At 42.7% G+C, this 23,798-nt stretch overlaps 1 protein-coding gene across 3 annotated transcripts in view; it reads left to right on the forward strand.

Moving 5' to 3' along the window:
* The window catches only part of IFT88 (intraflagellar transport 88), an 85,037-nt gene that overhangs the window by 8,425 nt on the left and 52,814 nt on the right, over positions 1–23,798 (forward strand). For all 3 annotated transcript variants that reach the window (XM_048845265.2, XM_048845275.2, XM_048845255.2), the window contains exons 4-13: positions 1,846–1,902; positions 5,294–5,347; positions 6,055–6,118; positions 6,206–6,275; positions 8,783–8,873; positions 16,096–16,200; positions 18,292–18,394; positions 19,272–19,386; positions 19,487–19,718; positions 22,146–22,216. In XM_048845265.2, coding sequence (XP_048701222.1) covers positions 1,846–1,902; positions 5,294–5,347; positions 6,055–6,118; positions 6,206–6,275; positions 8,783–8,873; positions 16,096–16,200; positions 18,292–18,394; positions 19,272–19,386; positions 19,487–19,718; positions 22,146–22,216 — 962 coding nt within the window. The remainder of the gene's footprint in view (positions 1–1,845; positions 1,903–5,293; positions 5,348–6,054; positions 6,119–6,205; positions 6,276–8,782; positions 8,874–16,095; positions 16,201–18,291; positions 18,395–19,271; positions 19,387–19,486; positions 19,719–22,145; positions 22,217–23,798) is intronic.

The raw sequence follows: 23,798 nt of genomic DNA on the forward strand, positions 1-23,798 counted from the left end.
TGGCTTTGCCACCCACTGCCTTTAAACAAGTCTCAAGCTCAGTGTATTGCTAAAATGATGATGGAATGTTTAGCCATTTGTGAGATACAAGGCCAAAATTATTAGAGCTACAGCATGAGATTTTAAACTTCCACCATTCAGTAAGTATAGTTCTTATACATGATTATTTCTTAAATATTTGGATGGGGAAAAGTTGGGGGGGGGAGGAGGCGGGGGAGAAGGCAAGGCATCCACAGTCAGCCTGTGGAACTTTTGCCAGAGGATGTTGTGAAGGCCAAGATTAACGGTTCAAAAAAGAACTAGATAAATTCATGGAGGATAGGTCCATCTGTTGCTGTTAGCCAGGATGGGCAGGGATGGTGTCCCTAGCCTCTGCTTGCCAGAAGCTGGGAATGGGCGACAGCGGATGGATCACTTGATGATTACCTGTTCTGTTCATTCCCTCTGAAGCACCTGGCATTTGCCATTGTCGGAAGATAGGATACTGGGCTAGATGGACCTTTGGTCTGACCCACTATGGCCGTTCATATGTTTATCTGTCAGGGGGTGAGCCTCTCCAGCACACCCCTATGTGGCCTCCCCCTTAGGTTCTTTCAATCAATTACAAGATTTACACTGACCTAAGAGAATGCACCCCTCTGTGGGGTCTGATTTATTAAGTTTCTACAAAGTGTGACTTACCTGGAGGAACTAACAAAAGTCACCTTGCTCTGACTCCTTATAAGACTCCTCATCAGCTCTTTGTCCCATTTCAGGAGACCTTCTCCTGGAGCTCAGGTTATGCTTCAGACAGTCCCTCCTTGGGCAGGGTATACATTAATGAAACACCTAGTCAGTCACTCTCCTCATAGCAAGAGCCTCAGCCCTCCTCTTGGGGCTAGGTTATAATTAGCCAGCTGTAGGGCCTTAACCAGCTTCTGCCTCAGCTGCCCCGTTTTCATCAGTTAATCCTGAGGCTAGCAGGATCCAGCAGGCAGCCTTCTCCCCACTTATGCAGGGACCTTCTTACTCTCTTCAGAGTCTGCAGGCATCTCCCTGAGATGACAGAGGATACAGCATTTATGCTGGTCCCCTTCTCCCAGCTCGTTCCAGTTGGTGGGGGGCTCTGCCCTCCTCTGCAAGGCTCCTGCCCCAGGCCCTTAAAGATACAATGACAGGATTTCCTTCCAGGCAGTGTTCATTCCCAGGACCACTTCCTTTACATATCCCCTTTAGTCTTATGTTGGATCCTTCAAATCCATAAAAGGGCCATACCACATGGCAGAGTGGCCTGACCACTAGGCACTACTGCCTTGTTCCTATATGATAAAATGAGCCAGATGCTGATTACAATGAAGTAACAGATTCTAAAAAAGGTCCTCGCATAATGCATCCAACCAGAAGGAAGTTGGCCTTGACATGGTTCCTCAAGCGTGGGATGGAGAATGGAGTATAATATACAGAACTCTGGAGTGTTGTTGCAATTTAATTTTATTCAAATGACTTTGGTTACTTTTATTTAGTTATGACTTCAAAACTCTTACATCCTTTTTCAAAAGAAATGGAAAATTGACATGTAGACCCTACTTTTGAAATGTATATTCTGTTGTAATGACTGTGTGCTTCTAAACAAGAGCTGAAACCATTAAGAATCATGTGCAATTTAATCACCAGAAAGGTACATATTTTAAAGAGGGAGCTATGGTTTATACAAATAAAACTGAACATAGAGACATAACTATAGAACTTTCTGTACTTTTTTTAATGCATGATCATTTCTGTGAACTTGTTTTATTAACCTATGTAAAAAGACTGAGTAATCACATTTGGATTAATTATGGTTTGTTTTTGTTTTTTTTAATGAAGATAACAGCCAAAATTCCAGGCACATCAGCTTCACGACCTTTAGCTACAGGATTTGGGGTAAGTTTTAGTTCTGTGCTTTAAACTTAATCAAAGAGAGGCTCTACCTGGAGTCTTGAGTATATACAACCCTCTCAATCCTATGTACAGCATTGTCTCTTTTTGTCTCAGTCCTTTCCTCCAGTGAGCCACACTCATTGCTTAACTTTGAATATCAGCAACTGTGCACTTAGCCCTGGTCTACACTGGGGGGGATCAATCGAAGTTACGCAACTTCAGCTACGTGAATAACCTACTCACTGCAGGGCCTTCACTACAGTGAGTCGACTGCCGCTGCTGCTCCCCCGTCAACTCTGCCTGCGCCTCTCGCGGCGGTGGAGTACAGGAGTAGATGTAGACTAGACAAGATGCGATAAATCGATCCCTGCTGTATTGATCGCTGCCTGCTGAGCCGGCAGGTAGTGTAGACATACCCTTAGACAGGGCACAGTTACTGATTTTTCAAGATACTCGACTGTGCTTCCTAGGTATTGTATTAGAGGGCAGAATCCAACATTAAAGGTTTGATTGAACTTGCATTGAAATTGATGGGAAGACTTCCAGTGACTGCAGTGAGAGTTGGACTGCACCCTTTGTGTTTATGTGGTGGACAGTTTTGGAGTATGCTGTAGAAATTGCATGATCCTAAAGGTAAATATTAAATTGTAAAGAATTTTCAAATTATATTTAAATTTATACAGATTTCTTTCTAGTTCTTAAACCCTAAATATAGACAAGATCATTTGAATAACTAATTAATTGTTAATTCACTTTAATTATAGGTATTTTTGATGCCTAATTTCTCTTCGGTCATCTCGGATACCACTGCCAATGCAGATTAAATTGGAAGGAACATTCTTGAGTGCTTTTTATCTAGTCCTATTTAAATAACTCAAGCAGTGTAATTACCCTTATGAACTATTCCACAGTACATTGGACTTCTGTCAGGAAATTTTTCCCAATAGTCATAATTTTCCTGTTGTCTAATTTGATGTCACTACTTCTAGTTACACCCTTTTGGAACACCTTAAAATTCCTCATCCTCCTCAGTGTTAAGACCCTTTAAGTATGTACTTCTCTAGACAGGTATATTGCTTTAGCTATCTCTTAGGCAAGCTTGTTGGTTAGAATTTTCAAAAGCGTCTAAGTCCCATTGAAAATCACTGCACTGTAGGCTTTTCTCTGCCCCTGTCCTTTGATCAGGTCACACCCCTTTACCAGATTATTCCTCCCCTCCCTCCCCAACACCCATAGTTGTGGATATTTGGTGTAGTAATTAGTGGTGTTTGGAGAAGTTAGTTTGGTAAAGGGCTGTGTGCAGAGGGGCAGTTCCCACAGTAATGGAAGGCTGGCATTATTATTATTTGTATTATAGCAGGTGAGGGCTCTGGTCATGGACCAGGACCCCATTGTGCTAGGCACTCTACAAACATGGAACAAAAAGACACTCCCTGCTCTGAAGAGCTTACAGTCCAAGTATAAGACAAGAGGAAAAAAAAAGATATAAACAGACCAATGGGGAAGTACAAGGAAGTGTAATGAGAAGTAATGGTCAGACTGGCTATGCTGAGGTCTCAGCACTCCAACAGTCTAACTGTTGTCAGTGTTTTTGTGGGCCTCACTGCAAAGGAAGGTTCTGAAGGGGGATAATGAGTTAGTTTTCAGATGTTTACAGGGAGCTTGTCCCAAGCATGAGGGGTAAACTTGGGAGAAATCATGAAGGTGCTTGAAAATTTAACAAGTGTGCAATAAAGGCTGACATAGTGAGGTATTAGAGGCAACCTTTCAATACTGGAAGAGAGATGATAGTGTGGGAGATATGTCATGAAAGGACTTGAAAGCAAAGAGAAACAGCTTATGTTTGATACAATTGAGAAGAGGAAGCCAGTGAAGGGAATCAAAGAGATGAGTGACATGGTCAAAGCAGCGGGCTCAGAAAATGATACTTGCAGCAGTATTATGAATAGATATAAGCGGGGCAAGAATTCATTTGTTAAGACCAGAAAAAAGAGTGATGCAGTAATCGAGATGCAATATAGTGAGAGTACAAGTTTTAACGGTGTGGCTAGATAGGAAAGGCCATATCTTAAATATCTTATTCAGAAAGAATCTCTAGTGGGACAGAGTTTAAGCTGTGGTGCATGGTCTATGGTATACAGTAGTTATCACTACAGTAAGGTGGGGGCCTGTGGCTGGAGAAGTAAATGGTCCTTACTGTTAGGTGGCTTAACTTTTCATTTACTTGCTGTCATAGAATCATAGAATATCAGGGTTGGAAGGGACCTCAGGAGGTCATCTAGTCCAACCCCCTGCTCAAAGCAGGACCAATCCCCAATTTTTGCCCCAGATCCCTAAATGGCCCCGTCATGTGTGTTATGCATGCAGCAGCCGTAACTGTTTATAAATGAAGATGCTTAAGTGGCAGGGAAGGGGGTAGAAGTGGTGATGGAGAACATATGTTCTCCATCAGCAGATAATATCAATTAGCTGTTGCAAATTAACCCTTATATACCTTCTTGGCTGAAGGATAAAATCTGACAGAAAAGCATAGCTCACAGTGAAGAGGCTTTTATGGGCACCTGGCCCCATTTTATCAGGTTTAGATTAGGGATGTAAAACGTTAACCGGTTAACTGGCCCCCGGCTGCACCCAGCCGGCTGGACGGCCAGCTGACCCCGACCCCAACCCCATGGCCGGCTGACCGACCCCTGCCCCTGCCCTGCCTTGACAGCATGAACAACCCCAGTCCTCTCCCTTTAATTGATTAACCCTTTAAACAATAGAATTTTAATCCTTTAAACAGTTAACTTTTTAAACAATATTTACATCCCTAGTTTTGGCTGTAAGGCACAGTTGCTTTATACCTAAGTCTTCCTAAATCTAATTAAAAAATAAAAACTATCTATTGTACCAGGTCTGTCAGGATACACCTCTCTACTAATATTTGTGTTGATTGACAATTAAAAAAAAAAGTCAATAATGAAATGTACGACTGCCATGGACAAATTTCAACCAGAGCCCATTCAAAGCTGATGAACAGAGACTAAACAAAAAGTATACAGAAAATTCAAAGGGCGTAAAATCTGTGAAATTTTACAAGGCTTGTCTCTTTCTTCTAGAGAAAAACAGGAATTTATTTAAATTTTAAATCCATTTTAGAACCCAATCATAACTATGGAGTTGCTACCAGGTACCTTCATAATATTTATGCCCTATAATGGAAGCATATCCTGCCTCAGTGAAGTCAATGCGAGTTTTGCTATTGATTTCAAGGGGAGCAGGATCGTATCCTAAAGTTGTACATTCATGAGACAGAAACGCTACATATTTAAGTATTTATAGTTTTGGTTTTAAACTTCTAAAGTAGAAAAAGAGCTTATGATTGTTAATTTTAATTTTTTTATTTTGGTAGTCAAAGACAGCATTATCGTCATCAATGGGAAGACCGATGACAGGAGCTATACAGGTAATATTTTATTATTTACTTTGAGCGTGGGCTCAGTATGCTGAAGTTATACTGTGAATGTTCTCTTTTTTTAATGCAAATGTTCCAAGAGGTGGATATGCTGTCTCTTTGCCAGCTGTGAACTCTCCCAAGCTTGGGGATTTCTCAGCTACTGAATTACAGCTGGTTTCTAGACAACTTGTGCCTCTTTATCTTGTCCAATTCCACTCAATCTGACCCATAATTTCTCAGGGCTCTCAATCCTTGCTGCCCAGGAAAAAAAAAACTCTGACACTTAGCATGGCAGCATGTGACAGCACATTACAGAGCCACTAGTCTAACAGGCCAGCTCTTAAGAAGAATATTTTAAAAATCAGAGACAATTATACGGCATATGTTAAAATTATCGGCAACAAAAAAGATTAGGGTTATCTATGTAAAAAGGCATTTGGAATAAGTTATGTGAATAAAACAGTTTGTAACATTTATTACTTAGAAATAATTCCAATATATATTTTGCTACTGTAGAGTCTGTTACAATATACCTAAGGGTTGTGAAAGACACTGGTCAGCGTAAACGAGGTTTACTAATACTAGGTCGGTCTGTATCAACCGTAAAGCATGCTTCCCACTTATGTTCCAATATATAACTTATCCCCCTGCTTTTTCCCCATTTTTGGTTTTCAGAATATTTTCATTCATAAAATGTCTTTTTCTTTTAATTTAAGGATGGAGTTGCTCGACCTCTAACAGCAGTTCATGCAGCAGGTTACACTAAAGCAGCTTTGAGAGGTAGGGTGGATAGCATTCACTGTCTGTCATGGAATTCACTGTCTGTCATAGAATTTACTGTTCTCAGTGCCATGTGTCAATTTGCAGGTTCTGTATTTGATCCCCTTGGTCAAGCAAGAGGTCCTGCTCCTCCTTTAGAAATGAAAAATGAAGATACGTACGTAGCCACATTTTTGTTGTTCTGTTTCGAAACAAATGATTTTAGCATTCTTAGAAAAATCACAACAACATGGTACTCAGGAAGCCTAGGGGCCAGATTCTCTTTCTGCAGGAAGAGGCCTGATCCTGCAAACATACACATGCTTAACTTTACTAGATTTAATAGAGTTCAAGGCCAGAAGGGACCATTAGATCATCTATGCTGTCCTCCCTATTAATTGTCACCCAGATATCCTTACGTTCAGTCTAGTTATTTTAGATTGACTAAAGTATTTCGGTCCTTGGGAAGCTAAACTGTTATGTACCTCAGGCAAAGAACAGGAGAGACTGAGGTGCCACCAATGCTTGAGGCCCCTACAGTGGAGTGGAATTTATTATGCCCAGATGATTGGAGCAGGTGATCCACACCCCGTGCTACAGAGAAAGGTGAAAACCCCCTAAATTTCCTACCAGTCTTACCTAGGGGAAAAAATACCTTCCCAATCCCAAATCTAGCCATCAGTTTGACCCTAACTATGTCACCAAGAAACTCCAGCCAGACATCTAAGAGGATTCTCTGTACCATCTCAGAGCACTGGTCGACTCCAACTGGTGTTTCCTCTCTAGCTGTGGCCTGTCTCTGATGGTTCAGAAGAAAGTGAACCCCATCCTCACCCTAAGAATACATCTCACCAGTAGTGCATCAGGTCAGGAGATGCCTTCCTGTTCCCTGCAGGTGACCAGCTGAAGTCCTGAAACATGGGATTTGATTATTTTCATTGTCTTAATGTGGAGCTGAAAGCTTAATGTGGAGCGGTTCCCCGTTCCCGGCCAATGGGAGCTGTGGGGGGTGGTGCCTGCAGGTGAGGGCAGCACACAGAGCCCTCTGCCCCCTCCTCCTCTAGGGGCCGCAGGGATGTGGTGCCAGATGCTTCCAGGAGTGGTGCAGGGCCAGGGCAGGCAGGGAGCCTGCCTTAGCCCCGCTGCACCACAGGGGTGGCAATCCCGCGGGCCAGATCCAAAGCCCGGACGGGCCAGGTCCGGCCCGCGGGCCATAGTTTGCCCACCCCTGATTAAGAGCATGCTCAGGGAAATGCAGTGATCCTATTACTTCCATGGCCCATGGAGGAAGGGGACGACCGGGGAATTCACAGATTCCAAGGTTACCAACTGATTCAGATTATTCTGTAACAGTAACCTATGCCTCTTATTATTTACTACCCCAGCAGTCTGTGTCATCTGTAGACTTTACCACAAAAGATTTTATGTAATCATATAGATTGTTGATAAAAATATTAAATAATGTTGGACCAATGTGATACCACCATAAATAGTCCTATTGATTTCAATGAAACTACTTACGCTACTAAAGTTAAGCGTGTCCATGGGTTTTTGCAGGCTTGGGGTTTAAGTGTGATTCCTGTTGAAGTCATGGTTCATATGCTGCAGAAAGAGAATAGGGCCTCTGGTGGTTAAAAAAACAACTAGCTTTCTTCCCACCCCACTCTTGTATTTTGTGCTTTGTCTGTGGCTCAGGATCCTGAATATAGGTATGGCCTTTGTCATCACTGAGTGCTGTGGTACAGAAAAGGATCAGATCATTAGAGGACTGGAAGAGTACTTGCTTGGCAAGGGATGCCAGTGGTGCTTGTAGATTGATACCCCGAAATTCCTGCTATCTTCCCACTAGGAAAGACACAGTAAATTTTACCACTTCTTCCCTCTGTTCCTTCTTTCCAGGATCTCATAACCCAAACAGATTTCACATATGCCAGAACTGAGGTGGTGAATATTACTAGTCTAGTGTAAATGTTGGATGGTGCTAGAGACTTGGCACAAAACAGATTGGGGAGGAAGGATTCACGCAGGGCCATTGAGCTTCCTGAATGCCAGGGGTAGTGGGACATGTTGCAAGTGGAGAAAGAAGGGAAATAATCAGATTATTATGCAGCTAATTTTTTGTCACAGATTAAATAATTCTGGATCAATCACAGCTTTTGATAAAATCTGTAATTCTGATGAAAAGTTATGTTGACACTGTTTAAAAAATTATCATTACAAATTGAATTTCTACTTTTGATTAAACTAGTTCTTTAAAATAGTACATATGCAAGATTGGATTTCCATTGGGTGCTTAAAAGTTTCACCCAGTGCAAGTATCTATACTATCTTTACCCAAACAGCTCAAGTTGAGGCTTGTTACATTAAGAGGATCAGAGCCCAATAACCCAAACCTCTTTTCCGTCATTAAATGGATCGCTCACTGAAAATGGTGAAACTGCAGGATTTTCTCTTTACTTTCTTCACTAGCTCACATTACTGATAGAACTTCTGATAGTGCAGTAACAAACGGCCACTTTTACAGTTGTGTTGTCCATCAAGAAATGTCAGATGCTATGGCATATTAATGAGACCCAAGACAGCTATAAATACATTACATTATTTTTAATAAACTATATTCAAAAATCTTTATATTATTACTGGTATTTGCATAAGATAAATGATGCATTATTTACCCAATTTTAGTCCAGAAGAAAAGATTAGACAGTTAGAAAAAAAAGTGAATGAGTTGGTTGAAGAAAGCTGCATTGCCAACAGCTGTGGAGACTTAAAATTGGTAAGTTATCTGGGTTTCATTTGTCTTTTAATATTATATGCATATAATATATTATATGCATCTTATACATGCAAATATGCTTTTTAAATGCTAATTTGACTTTTGGTTGGTCATAAAATTTCCAGTTGTTAAAGCTAGGTTGTCTTAATTTTGATATTGTTGTGGCTGATCTTGTGGTCATGGTCTGCACTGCCACAAAGGAGATGGAATCTTGATGTTTAGTGTGTGTCTGTTTCTCTCTCTCCACTCAAGTCAATGATATTTGGTAATGCTGGAGATAATGTGCCTAATATTATATAACGGTAATCACTCTGCTGTCACACAGAGTATGTCTACACTGGCGGAGTTACAGCGCTGGTCAGAGAGCGCTCAAGGGAAACCACTGTTGTGTGTTCACAGTGTCAGCTGCCTGCACAATAGTGTGTTCACACTTGCGGCACTTGCAGCAGTATTCGGAGCGGTGCATTCTGGGCAGCTATCCCACAGAGCATCTTTTCCTCTTCTGCCAGTAAGAGTTGTGGGAAGGTGGAGGGGGTCGTAGGGCATGCTGGGTCCTGTCCCAATGCCTCATGATGCATTGCTTCATATCCCAGCAATCCCTGAGCTTCCGTCCGCATTTGGCGCCATCTTTCAATGGTTTGTGTACTGCACGCTCTGCCTCTTTGGTCTGCAGGAATGGATCCCGCTCTGTTGACCAGTATGCTGCTCATTCTCACTAACAAGTCATGAGTGGCAGTGGAGTTATTCCTTAAACTACAAAGGGAAGAGGAGTTTGACACTGATCTTGCCACGTGTAGTAGCTATGACATGAGATTGCTTGTGGCGTTCCCAGAGGTGCTGACCACAGTGGAAAGGCCACTTTTGGGCTCGGGAAACAAGCACTGAGTGATAGGATCACATCGTCATGCACGTCGGGGATGACTAGCAGCGGCTGCAGAACTTTTGGATGAGGAAAGCCACATTCATGGGACTGTGTGATGAGCTCGCCCCAGACCTGCGGTGCAGGGACACGAGAATGAAAGCTACTCTGCTATTGGAGACACGCGTGACGATTGCACTGTGGAAGCAGGCTACTGCAGGCTGCTACCAATCGGTCGCTAACCAGTTTGGAGTGGGAAAGTCGACCGTTGGACTCGTGTTGACGTAAGTGTGTGCAAGGCCATTAATCGCGTCCTGCTCCGAAAGAACATGACTCTGGGCAACATGCATGACACTGTGGATGGCTTTGCACAAATGGGCTTCCTTAACTGCGGAGGTGCAATAGATGGCATGCATATTCCAATTCTGGCACTAGACCATCTAGCCACCTAGTACATTAATTGGAAGGGGTATTTCTCTATGGTTCTCCAGGCGCTTGTGGATCACTGTGGGAGTTTCATGGACATTAATGTAGGCTGGTCTGGAAAGGTGCATGACTCACACATCTTTTGGGACACTGGCCTGTTGAAGAAGCTGCAAGCAGGGACTTCCCCTACGGTGATTTTTTGGTCCAGGAAGGAAGTCAAAATGCCCATTGTGATCCTGGGAGACCCTGCCTACTCAATATCGTGGCTTATAAAGCCATATATGGGTCACCTTGACAGCAGCAAGGAGCAGTTTTACAACAGGCTAAGCAAGTACAGAATGACCGTTGTGTGTGCTTTTGGCCGTTTAAAGGCCCGCTGGCGCTGCCTGTGTGGGAGGCTGGACCTGGCTGATGACTATATTTTTAGGCTTATAGCCGCATGCTGTACGCCCCATAATATTTGTGAAGGCAAGGGTGAAAGCTTCACTCAAGGCAGGACCGCTGAGGCTGAATTTGAACAGCCAGAGAGACCAGGACTGTTAGAGGGGCGCAGCGTGGGGCCATAAGGATCAGGGATGCTATGAGGCAGCAATTTGAAGCTGAAAGCCACTAATATTTGTTGCTGTGCTCGGGAGTGCAGTGCTTGTAATGCTAGGAGGTGAGAGAAGGCTTTGGATTCTTTGACCATGGGATGGTGTTCCAAGAAGGAGGAGTGCTAGGCAGAGACAGGAAGAGAAGGAAGAGCATCTTCGCAAGCAGGCTGGCTAACCTAGTGAGGAGGGCTTTAAACTAGGTTCACCGGGGGAAGGAGACCAAAGCCCTGAGGTAAGTGGGGACGTGGGATACCGGGAGGAAGCACGAGCAGGAGAACGCGAAAGGGGAGAGCTCCTGCCTCATACTAAGAAAGCAGGACAAACAGCAAGTTATCTCAAGTGCCTATACATAAATGCAAGAAGCCTTGGAAACAAGCAGGGAGAACTGGAAGTCCTGGCACTGTCAAGGAATTATGATGTGATTGGAATAACAGAGACTTGGTGGGATAACTCACATGACTAGAGTACTGTCGTGGATGGATTTAAACTGTTCAGGAAGGACAGGCAGGGCAGACAAGGTGGGGGAGTTGCACAGTATGTAAGAGAGCAGTATGACTGCTCAGAGCTCCGGTATGAAACTGCAGAAAAACCTGAGTGTCTCTGGATTAAGTTTAGAAGCGTGAGCAACAAGGGTGATGTCGTGGTGGGAGTCTGCTATAGACCACCAGACCAAAGGGATGAGGTGGACGAGGCTTTCTTCTGGCAACTCATGGAAGTTACTAGATTGCAGGCCCTGGTTCTTATGGGAGACTTCAATCACCCTGATATCTGCTGGGAGAGCAATACAGCGGTGCACAGACAATCCAGGAAGTTTTTGGAAAGTGTAGGGGACAATTTCCTGGTGCAAGTGCTGGAGGAACCAACTAGAGGCAGAGCTCTTCTTGACCTGCTGCTCACAAACCAGGAAGAATTAGTAGGGGAAGCGAAAGTGGATGGGAACCTGGGAAGCAGTGACCATGAGATGGTAGAGTTCAGGATCCTGACACAGGGAAGAAAGGAGAGCAGCAGAATACGGACCCTGGACTTCAGAAAAGCAGACTTTGACAACCTCAGGGAACTGATGGGCAGGATCCCCTGGGACAATAATATGAGGGGGAAAGGAGTCCAGGAGAGCTGGCTTATTTTAAAGAATCCTTATTGAGGTTACAGGGACAAACCATCCCAATGTTACTATTAGAAAGAATAGTAAATATGGCAGGCGACCAGCTTGGCTTAACAGTGAAATCCTTGCTCATCTTAAACACAAAAAAGAAGCTTACAAGAAGTGGAAGACTAGACAAATAACCAGGGAAGAGTATAAAAATATTGCTCGGGCATGCAGGAGTGAAATCAGGAAGGCCAAGTCGCACCTGGAGTTGCAGCTAGCTAGAGATGTTAAGAGTAACAAGAAGGGTTTCTTCAGGTATGTTAGCAACAAGAAGAAAGTCAAGGAAAGGGTGTGCCCCTTACTGAATGAGGGAGGCAACCTAGTGACAGAGGATGTGGAAAAAGCTAATGTACTCAATGCTTTTTTTGCCTCTGTCTTCACAAAAAAGGTCAGCTCCCAGACTGCTGCACTGGGCAGCACAGCATGGTGAGGAGGTGACCAGCCCTCTGTGAAGAAAGTGGTTCAGGACTATTTAGAAATGCTGGATGAGCACAAGTCCATGGGACTGGATGCGCTGCATCCAAGAGTGCTAAAGGAGTTGGCGGATGTGATTGCAGAGCCATTGGCCATTATCTTTGAAAACTCATGGTGATCGGGGGAGGTCCCGGACGACTGGAAAAAGGCTAATGTAGTGCCCATCTTTAAAAAAGGGAAGAAGGAGGATCCTGGGAACTACAGGCCAGTCAGCCTCATCTCAGTCCCTGGAAAAATCATGGAGCAGGTCCTCAAGGAATCAATTCTGAAGCACTTAGAGGAGGGGAAAGTGATAAGGAACAGTCAGCATGGATTCACCAAGGCCAAGTCATGCCTGACTAATCTAATTGCCTTCTATGATGAGATAACTGGCTCTGTGGATGAGGGGAAAGCAGTGGACGTGTTGTTCCTTGGCTTTAGCAAAGCTTTTGACACGGTCTCCCACAGTATTCTTGCCAGTAAATTAAAGAAGTATGGGCTGGATGAATGGACGATAAGGTGGATAGAAAGCTGGCTAGATTGTTGGGCTCAACGGGTAGTGAACAATGGTTCCATGTCTAGTTGGCAGCCGGTATCAAGCGGAGTGCCCCAAGGGTCAGTCCTGGGGCCAGTTTTGTTCAATATCTTCATTAATGATCTGGAGGATGGCGTGGATTGCACCCTCAGCAAGTTTGCAGATGACACTAAACTGGGAAGAGAGGTAGATATGTTGGAGGGTAGGGATAGGATACAGAGGGACCTAGACAAATTAGAGGATTGGGCCAAAAGAAATCTTATGAGGTTCAACAAGGACAAGTGCAGAGTCCTGTACTTAGGATGGAAGAATCCCATGCAGTGCTACAGACTAGGGACCGAATGGCTTGGCAGCAGTTCTGCAGAAAAGGATCTGGGGGTTACAGTGGACGAGAAGCTGGATATGAGTCAATAGTTGCCAAGAAGGCCAATGTTGTTGCCAAGAAGGCCAATGGCATTTTGGGATGTATAAGTAGGGGCATTGCCAGCAGATCGAGGGACGTGATCGTTCCCCTCTATTTGACATTGGGAGGCCTCATCTGGAGTACTGTGTCCAATTTTGGGCCCCACACTACAAAAAGGATGTAAAAAAATTGGAAAGCGTCCAGCAGAGGGCAACAAAAATGATTAGGGGACTGGAACTTATGACTTATGACTTAGGGGACTGGAACTTATGTGTTCATTATGGAAGATATCTCACTGCTGAGGGTGAGCAGGGAATCAAGGAAGGGTCTTCTCCAAGACTGTGGCTTCCGCCCTGGCTCTTACGTGGCTCGCCTGTGTGCAGCAATGTTCTACCCTCTCCCCTGCCGCCCGTGACAGCAAAGTGGCACAGGAAAGTTACCCTTAATGTGGGAAGAAACAAAGCAGCTGTGCCAAAGAACCTGCTGCAGTGGGTTGCCCAGTATCTCCATGAGGCGGATTCCCGTGAAGTGAGGGAGTCCATCAACACCCTGTTCCGCCACTCAGACAAGGCATGTGGTGGTACGCGCATCATACAGACACAAGCCTGCTTTCTGCAACTCTCCTGCCCCCAACAACTAGCTTCAGCGATTCCCAAAATCAGAGCTACTTACCAGGGGCCTCCTCTTCTATTGCGCTTCGCCAAGATCCGACAGCTGTGACTGGCTAGCCTCCTCCGGGGTAGAGAAGAGCTTCTGGCTGCATGCATCTCTGACCTCCAAGTCATCCTCTGCCTCTGGGTCCCCCTCCCCCTCCACATCCTCATCCAATATTTCCTCCTCCTGTCTCAGTCCACTCTCGACTGGCACGCGAGTCACTGAAGTATCTACAGTGGCCTTCACAGTGGAGGTGGGGTCACCACTGAGTATCACGTCCAGCTCTTTGTAGAACCGGCAGCTCGTGGGCACAGCGCTGGAGCGGCAGTTTGCCTCCCACTCCTTGTGGTAGGCGTTCCGCAGCCCCTTCACTTTGACTCTGCACTGCAGTGTATCCCAGTCGTGGCCCCTTTCTGTCATGCATCGTGAAATCTATCCTTAAGTATCAGAATTCCTATGGCTGGAGCGCAGCTGGGACTAGACAGCCTCCTCTCCCCAAATGCTGATAATGTCTAACAGCTCAGCATTGCTCCAAGCAGGGGATCGCCTGGTGTGGAGCAGGCATTGTCACCTGAAAAGATGCTCTGAGACCACTGTTGCCGGCACAGTGTGCCTGAGGCAAGCAACAGCAGGGGTTCGTTGCCCGGTGTGCGTCACCCAATAATCACAACGGGGTGGAGAAGTAGAAAAGTTTATTTGGAATTCCAAAGAAAGGTACAGGAGAGAAATCTCAAATCCTGCACATCAGAGCAGGTCATTACACACACTTTTATATTCCTTAATGCTACTGCACTACACATCAGCCAATCAAAGCTTTGCACAAATACTCTGCCTTCCTTATATGGGTTACAGCAATGTTTATTTCCTGCAACCTCTAACAAGCATTCCTAGCAACTTAAACAACCAGCATATCCTGTCTGGCCTTGAAGCTGTCTCCTCCTGTTATCTTTAACTTGGCGTCAGCAAACCTTACACTATAAGGCATTATCTGCGGCTGCAACATTGTTTTAAGAGCAAAAAAGCTTACTCAAACCAGCCAGGCCTGAGTTCCGTTAAGGGGGGTTGACAAGAAGCCCTTAGGCCAAGAGCAGAGAGACTTCCTCGACCCTTATGGCCTTCCATCCCCTCGACTTAACTAGTGGCCATGCCCTGGGGTCCCCAACACCACTGCACGTGTCACCAAGCCAACAGGAAGGGGACTTTCAAAATTCCCAAGGAATTTAAGGGGTGGGGCTCACGGTTGGTCACGTGAGAGCAGGGCAATAGAGTTCAAACCAATGACCAGAGAGGTGAGAACAGGCATTGTGGGACACCTCCCGGAGGCCAGTCGCAGCGCTGTAATCGACCCGGGTGTCTACACTGGCACCGTGGCGCTGTAGCCCCCGCGCAGGAAGCTCCATGCCTCTCGTCGGGGTGAATTGTTACAGCCCTGCCACTGCGCAGTTTCTGCGCACTAAGTGGCTTGGCAGCGTGTACACCTCCGGAGTTACATCGCAGAAAGCTGCTTTACTGCCCAGAAACTTGCCAGTGTAGACAAGGCCATGGCGTCTTAAGGCTAGATTTTTTTTTTAAAAGTCGTTAAGCCTAAATACCTTTAAAAACCTAAGTAAACTGGTGTGACTGTTTTTTGATTTTCATATTTTGTTATAACATTACTTCTCATGCTCTTTTTGAGATCATGCATTAACTGTAGGGTGACTAGTGTATTATGACAGGTTTCAGAGTAACAGCCGTGTTAGTCTGTATTCGCAAAAAGAAAAGGAGTACTTGTAGCACCTTAGAGACTAACCAATTCATTTGAGCATGAGCTTTCATGAGCTACAGCTCTGAATGTATCTGATGAAGTGAGCTGTAGCTCACGAAAGCTCATGCTCAAATAAATTGGTTAGTCTCTAAGGTGCCACAAGTACTCCTTTTCTTTTAGTGTATTATGGAGGTTGCTTTGCTGAATTTTCATTCGGAATGTTGTTTTAATCTAAACATGCCTTTTTGTATAATACTGCTGCTTATCTGCTGTAAGGTGTGTGTTCATATGCTCTGTGTGCATAAAGGAAATATGTATGAAAATAATGTATTTCTATTTTAAATATATGGAAGTGGGTCTTGAGAGGGAAGACAGAAGGCAAGACTAAACTGTAATATCTACTTTAAGGCTCTGGAAAAGGCAAAAGATGCTGGAAGAAAGGAAAGAGTGTTGGTGAGGCAACGTGAACAAATTGCATCTCCAGAAAACATCAACTTAGACCTCACTTACTCAGTAAGTACTGAAATATCTGTGTGCCTGAATAAGATCTGGGTGTAAAGCATGCTTTCCAGTAACATGCCTTTTTAATGAAATTGAGTTCGCTGTAATGCACATATTTTGTGTGAGTTCCCAGAACAAATTTCCAGGTGAGATACACTGTATATTTAGAAATGTGTTTGAAAATAGTTACTGTAATTCTGGAAAATAGCAATTAAAGGATACTCTTGTTGTTGTTAATATTCCAAAAGCTTAATGATAATTTTAAAATTAAGGATTTGTCTTCAACTCTTAAAATTGGTAGTAGGCTTTAAGAAAAGATTAAGTAGGGTCTATGCCCTAATATTTCAGGAGAATTTTAAGTTGTACATTAGTTAATACTGTACTGGAAGTATTTCACTAAAAATATGTCAAGCCAGGCTAAACTGGGGGGGAGGTATAGCTCAGTGGTTTGAGCATTGGCCTGCTAAACCCAGGGTTGTGAGTTCAATCCTTGAGGGGGCCATTTAGGGATCTGGGGCAAAAATTGGGGATTGGTCTTGCTTTGAGCAGGGGGTTGGATGACCTCCTGAGGTCCCTTCCAACCCTGATATTCTGATTCTATGATCATATATTTGAAGGCAAGTTAAAACATAAAAATGAGAAAGTGATGGATATAATTTATCTGGATACAGACAAGGCTTTTCTGTTTTTCTTAGTAGCATCTTGCAGAAGTCTCCCTTCACGAGCAGATAGACCACAAATAGGGGCATATATCTTGTTGAACTATGCTAAAAATTTCACACATTTTATGAGTTAAAAATAAAAAGCCATTTTAATAACAACCTTACCTCATAATTTACTCATATTTAGGCATAAAAAGTATAATAACTGTGAAGAGAGTTCTTTTGCCATGGTATAGCTTCTGCTGAATAGGTGGGTATCATGAGGCTCATGATAGAAGTATACAAAATAACAAACTGTATAAGCAGGGGTGGCCAAACTTCCTGATCCTCTGAGCCCCGCTTCTGCTGAAGTCCTGAGCCGCGGCAGGTGCCTCCTGCAGGGCTGAATCCCCATCAGCCTGCCGTAGGGAAGAAGCCCCAAGTTCCCCCCCAAGTCTGGTAGGTGGAGAATGTGGGGAGGGGTATATGGTTTTCTGCAAGCTGCACTTTAACTGTAAAAGAGCCCCATGTAGCTTGGGAGCCATGGTTTGGCCACCCCGGTATAGAATAAGTAGATGGGGGAACTTCTGTTCATTCTGTCTCATCATACAAGAACAAGGGCATCAGTTCAACTGAAAGTCCAAAGCTGTTCAAAACTGAAAAAAGGAAATACTTTTTCACCCAACACACAATTAGACCCTGGAACACATTACTACAAGATACATTTGCAGATTTAAAAAAAAAAAATCCCTGTTTTATGTTTATCCTATGTGTTCTCCACAGCTTATGTTTGCTACCTCTTCCTTAGATAATTGGGAAAGTGGGAAATATGAGAAAGACAGGGTGGGTGAGGTAATATCTTTTATTGGACCAACTTCTGTTGGTGAAAGAGCTACACAGAGCTCTTCTTCAGGTCTAAGAAAGATAATGTGTGTCACAGCTAACTACAAGGTAGAACAGATTGTTAAGCATAAGAAATTAACACATTGCAAGAAACCATTAAAAATAAAGTGGGTTATGAAGTTACAACAATCTGTAACCTACTAACTCACCTTTGACCTATGGTTGCAGACGTGTTAATTACCCACTTTATTTTTAATGGTTTCTTGCAACTCCTTATGCTTACCAATCTGTTACACCTTGTATTTAGTTGTGATATTCTGATTACCTTTTCCAGACCTGAAGAAGAGCTCTGTAGAGCTTGAAAGCTTGTCTCTTGCCCCACAGAAGTTGGTCCAATAAAAGATATTACCTCCCTCATCTTGTCTCTCTCCTATCCTGGGACCAACACAGCTACAATAACACTGCAAAAAACTAAGGAAATATCTCAGTCAACAAATATATTAAAGCATCTTTCTATCTATTTTGTATATTGAAGTTTTTCTAATGGCTGCTTTGATTCATACTGGTTACTTTTTGAGAGAGATATGTGGTTATGTTATGTATTTCCCTCCCCGCCCAGGTTCTTTTCAATTTGGCCAGCCAATATTCTGCTAATGAAATGTATGCTGAAGCACTAAATACATATCAAGTCATAGTGAAAAATAAGATGTTCAGCAACGGAGGTAAGTTACACACCAAAATGCCTGATATTGATGGCAACACATTCACTAACCAGGTATTTGACTTCACTTGTGAGATCCTGAGCACCACCTGAGTGCCCTCAACTCCCATGGAAGCCAGTCAGAGTTGACAGCAAACACTACCTTGTAATGTCAGGCCCCATGTCTTTGAATGGTTTGTGGTTTAGTCCTCTAGCTAATCCAAAAAGTGTTCCCTTTCCAGGCTAAGTATAAGTCCAGATTAAAAAACAAAATACATCCTTTGCCCTCCCCAGGCCACACTTCATCACTGAGGATGCAGGGTTGGTCAGTACCAACAGTAGTTTCCCCTTCCTAGCCCTTTCCATCATTGTCTGCCCTGGTTTTCCCCTGTTGATTCTGAAGTGAAGGGGAGGTTCCTTCCCATCCTCTGGAAGCCCCAGCCATGGGCCCCAAATTAGGAAGCTAACATTTCCCATTTTGAGCCCTCTGTGCCACTTTCTTCATTCCCTTCTCCCCACCCTCTCCAGTTTCCTTCTGTATCTTGCCTGTCTCTAGGTCTCTTCCCAGACCCCCTCCTGGTGTGCTTCCCCAAGCTTTCTCAGCAGAGAACACCACAGAAAATCCTGTCTCATCCCTGATCTCCTAGACTGAGTAAGAAGCTTTTTTCATATAGTCCTTCCTTTCCTAGAATTCCTTGCTGTCTCTCCCTGAATTCTCTCCATTCTGGATGGAAGTCAGGAACAGGCTGTTTTGGACCATGCCTTAGCTTAAAGGGCCACAGATACTGATACATGAAGTGCTTCTGCAGTCTCACTGGTTCAAAGTTGGCATGAGGAGGGATGATATGAATATTTTTAAAAGATTGGCACATAGTTCATTCACCTTATTTTTGTGATAGGCAGACTGAAGGTGAATATGGCAAACATTTATTTAAAACAACGAAACTATTCAAAAGCTATCAAATTCTACCGCATGGCTCTAGATCAGATTCCAAGTGTCCATAAAGAAATGAGGTGAGTTTGTACTGTAAAAGTTTTGAAATTCCTTTTGTTTTGTATATACAGTGGTACATATGATTTGAAAGTATTATTTAACAATGATTTCTTTAATTAGGATTAAAATAATGCAGAACATTGGAGTTGCATTTATTAAAACTGGCCAGTACACTGATGGCATTAGTTCCTTTGAACACATAATGAGCACATCTCCAAACCTGAAAGCAGGCTTCAACCTGATCCTTTGTTATTTTGCCATTGGAGACCGTGAACAAATGAAAAAAGCTTTCCAAAAACTGATCACTGTACCATTGGAAATTGATTATGATGACAAATATATTTCACCAAATGTAAGTATGAACTAAGCAAAATCTACAAATTTTATTTGCAAAGTGGGAAAATTTTGAACGTTGAGGAAAAATAATCTGTTGTATATAATGTGTACATACATGTATGTCTGTGTACACATACACACATGATGGTGTGATGTTTAACCAGCGTGAGTTGAGGATGGAAGTACTACATCACTAGTGATAATACTCCTGAAAACATTTCCAAAATAGTTTTTTCTAGAAAATGTGACATACATAAAATATGTGGTTGTGTGTCGTAGTATAGAGTTGGCACTCATTTGGGATGACTTACTGCTTTGCCACTTTTATTTCTAAAACATTTACATAAAATATTTGTGTTTAAAATAATAAAATGACAAACCAATGAGTAAGTTATGCAAGTCATCTCAAATGAGTGCCAGTAAAACCTATAATACCACAGCGCACACATTATACAGAAAAACAATTTCATTAAAGTTTTATAGAGGATTTGGTTTTAGTTCGTTTTAGTTTATTGGAACTATTTTTTTAATATCCCTCCACCAGTAAAGGTCGTTGTACCATGAAACCAACTCTTCATGACTCTGAGGTAAGAAAAAATAACGAATAAACTCTAGACACCGCTTAAAATAGCCTAAAATAGTTTTTCTATCCAAGGTCATGATTTACTAGGGCTATCAGCAAGTCCTCTATATCCCGTGGGAAAGCTGTGAATCCCTTATTCCGGAGTAAAGCTCCATTTCTAGCCCTACATCATGATGATGTAATGGACCTTAAAGATGTTTTATTGATGTAAGACTAAATATTGCACTGCCGCTCAGCATAATTTGGAATAAAATTCCACATTTGGTAGGAAAAAAAACTTTTTGTGACAGGTTGATTTAGGGGGGAAAAGGAACCTCTTTTAATCTACTCAGAAGTTTGACATTTTAGAAGTGATCCTAGACAGCTGGATTAATGGGCAGAATGCAAATGAATGCTCAAAGGCAAATTGAATTCATTTATCACACACAGTGATGTGGATTGCTTGGTAAACTGGGCATAAGCAAACCATGTGTGTTTCAATGTGGCCAAAACGTTAAATCATTTCTAGGAATAAAGAATGTAGGCCATATTAAGAGGATGGATGGAAGCTATCCTGGGAAGCAGTGACTCTGAAAAATGCTTGAGGATCATGGTAAATAATCAGCTGAATGTGAGCTCCCATTTTGATGCTATGTCAAAAAGAGCTAATGCAATATTTGGATGTGTAAACAGGAGAATATCAAGGACGAGGAGTGGGGAGATTATACTCCTTCTGCATTTGGCACTGGTGTGACTGCCCCTGGAATAGTGTGTCCAGTTCTGGCATACACAATTCAAGGAGCTCTATCTATTTAGCTTATCAAAGAGAAGGTTAAGTGGTAATCAAATCACTGTCTATAAGCACCTACATGAGGAGCAGAAATTTGATGATAAAAGACTCTTCAGTCTATCAGACAAAGGTGGACAGAAAGATCCCATGACTGGAAGTTGAAGCTAGACAAATTCGGACTAGAAATAAGTGCAGATTTTTAACAATGAGGGTAATTAGTCACTGGAACAATTTATCCAGAGTTGTGGTGGATTCTCCCTCACTGGAAAATTTTAAATCAAGATTTAAATCAAGAGGTTTTTCTAAAAAATATACTGTAGTTCAAACAGGAATTAATTCTAGGAAATCCTATGGCCTGTGTTATACAGGAGGTCAGACTAGATGATAGCAGTGGTCCCGTCTGGGTTTATAATCTATATATTGATGAGATATCCTCCACAAATACATGGAGTGTGTGTGTGTGTGTATGTGTATGACTGACTTAAGAGACTGACTTCATGATTTAATAGACTCTAGAGATGAGAAAGACCTATGATTATGTATAATCATAGAACCTGAAGACTGAAAAGATCTATTACATGATGTAGTCAGACTTCATGCCTACCTTGCTGAATTGGGGCCTCTGTGCAGCACTAGCCTAACTTTAAGCATGAGAGTTGTCCCATTGCTGTCAGTGGGACGACTCACATGCTTGTGTACCTTGCTGAATCAGGGCCATAGATCTGATACACAGAGTACTATAGTTGGTAACCTATGTGGTTTACAAGAAGTGTGATCCACATACAGTAGCAGACAAACAGTATAAGGCTACTGTCACAAATGTAATTCTTTTTAATTTTGTAATTAAAATTTGTTAACCACAACCAATAGTGCATTATTCCAAAGGTCAGAGGATATCAACCAATAAAAATTGGTACATAACAAGTTCTTTGAAAAATGAGTCTAATTGTTCAATTGAAATATGCCTTTTAAAAAATGTATAGTGTGTAATATGTCAGTTGCTGCTTATACTCTGTGTTAATATACATATATGGTCGAACCTTATATATAAATATACATTTCCATAACTTATTTTGTTTTGATTTTTTTAGGATGATCCACATACTAACCTATTGATTGAAGCCATTAAAAATGACCAATTAAGGCAAATGGAACGTGAAAGGTAATACTGGAAACATAGGTCCCTATCCATTCCAAATATGCCTCCATGGTTGCTAGCACATGGAAACTGACACCAGCTTTCCAAGCTGCAATGCCTGAGAGCTATTCCTTATTCTGGATGGGATGGCTTTAAAGTACTACATAAATTCCCTAGTAATGACTGTTTGGGCTTGTGAAAGTGTCAGGAAAAATACTAGATATGCTAAAACAGGTGGCCTGGTTGGCTGAAAAATAGCTAGGGAATAAGATTTTTAAGGGACCTTCAGAAACCAATCCTGTGTCCTTGGCTAACAGCTCCATTTTGAAGCTCAGCCAAGTAGAATAAAAGGCCCTATTATTTTGAAGATTTCTTCTACCTCCTAACTGTTAGTTAGGAACTGGGCTGGTATTTGGTTTAAAATAAAGAAGCAAAAGGAGAAAAATCTGGCCCTGGGTCACAGTCCTGTGTATCCCTAGGGAGTGGGATAGGGAAGACGAACAAATGGAGCAGAAGAAGTTACAAAATACTTGTTTGTGAATTCCCCATCAGTGAAATACATAGCTTGGAAGTGGGGGCCTTTTTTAATTTTCTGAGCCCTGTGCAAAAGCCACGCTGGATTGCATATCAGTAATTTAGACCACTACAAAGCATCCAGCATATGTGGCCTGCTGGCACTGGAAGGTCATATAAATGTTAGACTGTAGGGATATTGTACAGTGCAGCTAGGAGCAAGCCTCCCAGCCCAGGTAAGACTGACTTGAACTAGCAGGGCAGTCTTTAAAGCTCAAGCTAGTGTGCTGAAAATAGCAGTATGAACATTGTGGCTCCAGCAGACACTCAGGCGGTTCTGAGGTCAGGAGGCTACCTCAGAACTGGGGGTTCAGTGGGCTTGAGAGCCCAAGCTGTCACCTGAACTACAAAGTCCACACTGCTATTTTTAGCATGCTACCGCAAGCCCCGCTAGTATGAGTCTGTCTACCTGGATAGAAGGCTCACTGCCAGCTGCAATATAAACATACCCTATGGAGCCTTTATTATTTTGATATACTGTATTTTCAGATCTTGTTTCTGTATTATAAATTATTATGCTCCTATTCATATGCTAGGATAGGATTGTTGTGTAATGATATATTTTAATGACTAACCTCTCTTGGATTTATAAAAAGAAAAGGAGTACTTGTGGCACCTTAGAGACTAACAAATTTATTTGAGCATAAGCTTTCGTGAGCTACAGCTCACTTCATCAGATTCATTCAGTGGAAAATACAGTGGGGAGATTTATATACATAGAGAATGTGAAAGAATGTGAAACAATGGTATTACCATACACACTAATGAGAGTGATCACTTAAGGTGAACTATTACCAGCAGGAGAGCGTGGGGGCGGACTTTTTGTAGTGATAATCAAGGTGGACCATTTCCAGCAGTTGACAAGAATGTCTGAGGAACAGTGGGGGGTGGGGGTGGGGAATAAACATGGGGAAATAGTTTTACTTTGTGTAATGACCCATCCACTCCCAGTCTCTATTCAAGCCTAAGTTAATTGTTTCCAGTTTGCAAATTAATTCCAATTCAGCAGTCTCTCTTTGGAGTCTGTTTTTGA

This window comes from Caretta caretta, chromosome 1, assembly GCF_965140235.1.
Source record: "Caretta caretta isolate rCarCar2 chromosome 1, rCarCar1.hap1, whole genome shotgun sequence".
In the NCBI taxonomy this organism is placed as follows: Eukaryota; Metazoa; Chordata; order Testudines; family Cheloniidae; genus Caretta; species Caretta caretta.